The sequence below is a fragment of the Numenius arquata genome, chromosome 10, assembly GCF_964106895.1.
Source record: "Numenius arquata chromosome 10, bNumArq3.hap1.1, whole genome shotgun sequence".
In the NCBI taxonomy this organism is placed as follows: domain Eukaryota; kingdom Metazoa; phylum Chordata; class Aves; order Charadriiformes; family Scolopacidae; genus Numenius; species Numenius arquata.
In genome coordinates, this window is record NC_133585.1 from 51320038 (window position 1) to 51323857 (window position 3820).

General features: G+C 48.3%; 1 protein-coding gene across 1 annotated transcript; it reads right to left on the reverse strand.

The window, feature by feature from the left end:
• Positions 1-479: 479 nt before the first annotated feature.
• SLC25A4 (solute carrier family 25 member 4) lies at positions 480-3325 on the reverse strand. The gene is made up of 4 exons (XM_074155181.1): positions 3129-3325; positions 2376-2862; positions 1690-1830; positions 480-1335 (listed from the first exon to the last, which is right to left on the reverse strand). Exons 1-4 carry the CDS (start codon positions 3237-3239, stop codon positions 1178-1180), a joined length of 897 nt encoding a protein of 298 aa, XP_074011282.1. The 5' UTR covers positions 3240-3325; the 3' UTR covers positions 480-1177.
• Between the last annotated feature and the right edge of the window lie 495 nt (positions 3326-3820).

Consider the following 3820-nt stretch of genomic DNA (forward strand, 5'->3'; position numbering starts at 1 on the left):
AGCAGCATCTAAAGTTTAGCAACTCTGTATTGTGCACGTTCTGATCTCACTAGTAATTAACAGCTCAATAATTGAGCTATGGTTAATAATGATGTAGTTGGAAGTATAGGTATTTTAATAACAACTCGGAAGTATTCTTTTCTAGAATACTCTTTGAAGGAAAAAAAGCAGCAATGACTGACTCCACTGTCAAATGAAGACACACTTACTTCAAAGTTAAGGATAATATAAATGAATTATCAAAGCAGCTAAGACTAGATGGTAGTTTATCTGTAAAACAACTGGCTGCGGTACCCTCACGCTGAATCCACTTGGCTTTGCTATTGTGGAATTACCAATAACCACTCCACCTACCTAAAGCTCTGCTGAAAAACTTAAGAGGCTTAATAAGCATTACCAGACAATCACTAATAGAGTGCTGGTTAGCCCATCACCTTAAAGGACATGTAATGTGTTCAGTGTACTGAAAACAAACAGGAAAAAGTTCATTAATATATTAATTTATTTCATGATTTCAGTTTTAGTTCAATTGAACATCAGAGCAAACAACTTTTTGCTTTGTGAAGATACAGGGAATTTTTGAAACACTGTATTTCCATCTTCTACAGAGTATGTTTGAAACATCAGATTCTGGTTCTGACTGTATAATTCATCTGTGAAGAGGCTGCAGTTCGGAACTCAGCCTGGTGCTTTTGCATAGTTTAAATTTCCAGACAGGCTTTTCACTTAGTATCTTAAAAAAATACAGCTTTAGAAGAAAACATGATTTTAATTCATGTTATAAAAGTCATCACATTGTTGGGTAGCTAGAGACATCACTTAGTACAACAGGTAGTTCTGAAGATCTTGTTCTATTAAGATTTCACAACATTAAACTAAGGCAAAGACCACCTAAGTCTTGTCTCTAGACAAAATGTAGTACCTGAAATTTAAGGTATAATATATACACAGGTTCCAATACAAATGTTGGAGGAATTTCCATACAAAATGTAACTGTGATGTAGTGGACAATTTTACAATTTTTAAATTAATGCATCCTCATCTCAACCAGATATGTTACTCATAAATTTTATTCTGTTTCCCTAGGAAATATTTTGTTGTCCATTGCATCACAATAGCATGGTTTTCTTTAAAAAAGTTGATTGAGAACAATTGAACTACATTGCGATGTTACTTTTTAGACGAATTTCTTGATTTCATCATAAAGTACTAATACAAAAGCTCCGCCCATGCCTCTCAACACATTCGACCAGGCACCTTTGAAGAAGGCTTTGGATCCTTCATCTTTAGCTATCTTCCTCCAGCAATCAATTGTGCCCTTGTACATAATATCAGCTGTGGAAACAGACACAAAGGTCAGAAGGCTTGAAGTTATCCAGCAAGTCTGTTTCATATATTTAAACCAACCAAGAATAAACAAACTATAGCCAAGAATTTAAAATTAAGTAATCGATTCATCAAAAGCAGTTTTAATTCTCTATATGGAAATCAAAATCAATCAACTCTTGGCCTCTTAAGTGAACATGACAGAAATAACCAGCAATGTGTTTCCCAGAGGGTTTTCTTCTTCAGGATTCCAATAAGGTCATTAATTTTCCGTAAGACAAAAAAAACCCCAGTATTTCCCATCGTATCTCAATGAAAAGACACTTTCTGTTGGCAGAACACCATAGGAGCACTTATTCTTACCTCCCTTTCGGCCAGACTGCATCATCATCCTACGTCGCACGGTATCGAAAGGGTAAGAAACCAGCCCTGCTACTGCTGTGACGCTCTGGGCAATCATCCAGCTCACCACGATGTGCACGTTCTTTGGATCAGGCAACATACCTGTCATGGAAAACAAACGAGCAGAGTCAGTACAGAGGGGAGAAGGGTTGTGGAGAAGATGGCTGTGGAAGGAACAATCAACCACCAACCCCAGGAGACGCTCAGTCAAGCCTGCAACTTCTCCCTGTATCCATATTTGAGTATTAACAGGTACTATGAATGAAACATTTATAGTACTGTTGGATTTGGGGATCTAAGCCCTCTTTGTGCTCCCTGACCAGAAGGTCTGTCCTGAAGAACCCTCCCAAGCTTGTGTCACGAGCTGCAATGACTAAGAAGCCACCATACAACCCCTTCCACACAAGCCTTAAGACAAAAAAAAAACAAAACCCGAAAGTGTCTGAAAACACACTGCAAACCCAAGGTTTCTGCTCAGAGCAGCAAGTTGAGGGAGGCAGGGACATGTTTCAGAAACACCTGAGCATACTCTAGCACCCTGAACTGGTGCTGAGCCAGCCCTGCTTGTCCTCGTACCACCAAGTGCCCTAGAGTGCCTTTCCTGGATGGTTCCTTCTCTCATAGTCACTTCTCCATGCACTTCTTACCCTTGGCCGTGTCGTAAACCCCAAAATAGGCTGCTCTGTAGATGATGATGCCCTGGACAGACACGCTGAATCCTTGGTACAGGCCCTTCAAGCCATCGGACTTGAAGATCTTGACGATGCAGTCGCCCAGCCCAGTGAACTCCCTCTCGCTGGCTCCTTTACCCACATCAGCCGCCAGCCGGGTCCTGGCGAAATCCAGGGGGTAGACGAAGCAGAGGGAAGTGGCTCCGGCGGCCCCCCCGGATGCCAGGTTGCCCGCGAAGTAACGCCAGAACTGCTTGTGCCTGTCCACTCCCCCCAAGAAGATCTGCTTGTACTTGTCCTTGAAGGCGAAGTTGAGGGCCTGGGTGGGGAAGTACCGGATGACGTTGGCCAGGTTGCCTCTCCAGAAGGAGAGGACGCCTTGCTCCTTGGGGATGCGGACTATGCAGTCGATGATGCCCTTGTATTGCTTCTCGGCCGTGATCTGTTTGCTGGCATGCTGGACCTGTGGTGGGGAGGAGAAGGAGAAGGGGGTGGAAGGGTAAGGAGAAGGACCCCATCAGGGTCACCCTGCCTGCTGAAGGGCAGGGACGAGGCCTGGCCCGGCTCCCCCGAGGCGGTGCCGAAGGGCCCGGGTAACCGGAGCCGGCCGAGCTCCTTCCCATATTTAGTCAGGCCGGCAGCCTGTGGCACTGCCCCGCCGGGCTCCCCCCCCGCCGCCGCCGCCGCCACCACCACCACCCCCCCTCCAGGCCCTCGGCGCCTCCTCACCTGCAGCAGCAACTTCACTCTCTCGATAGGGGCGACAGCCGTCTTGGAGATGGCGGCAGCGATCCCACCGGCCAAAAAGTCCTTGAGGAAGCTGAGCGCTTGGTCACCCATGCTGGCAGCCGGTCCGACACCCCCTGCCCGGAGAGAGCCAACGAGCCCCTCACCTCCCCACCCGGCCGCTCCCACGCACCGCCGGCCAAATGGCCCCCCGGCCCCGCGCCGCCCTTCTTATACCCCCTGGCCTCTCGCGATAGGAGGAGGTGTCCCCCCGGGGCACGGACATTGGCTGGGACCCCCCTATAGCCCGCCCCTGCTGGGGGGCGCGGGGCAGCGCCGCCATCTTCCCCTGTGGAGGGACGGTGAGGGCCACTGGGTTCCGGACGTTTAAAGGGCAAATTAAAGTTATCTGGTCTCTGCCGGGGAACGCTATGTCAGAGCATGTGCCTGCTGTATTAATAGCTCCCGGGAGGCACAGGAGGGGACTGAGGAAGCTGGCAGGAGTACCTCAGGCGGCGTTAACTGTTTCGTGTGGGCCGGAGGCTGGCGCTGAGGGCTGAAAGCTTGCCCAGAGGCTGGGCTGGGACCTGCCACCCATCAACTTGTTGATTCAAGTCAACTCGAAGAAGCAAGAGTGCTTTAAGCCTTGGCTTCGTGTGCGTGGATTCACACCCTGAAGGGTGAGAGGGACACGG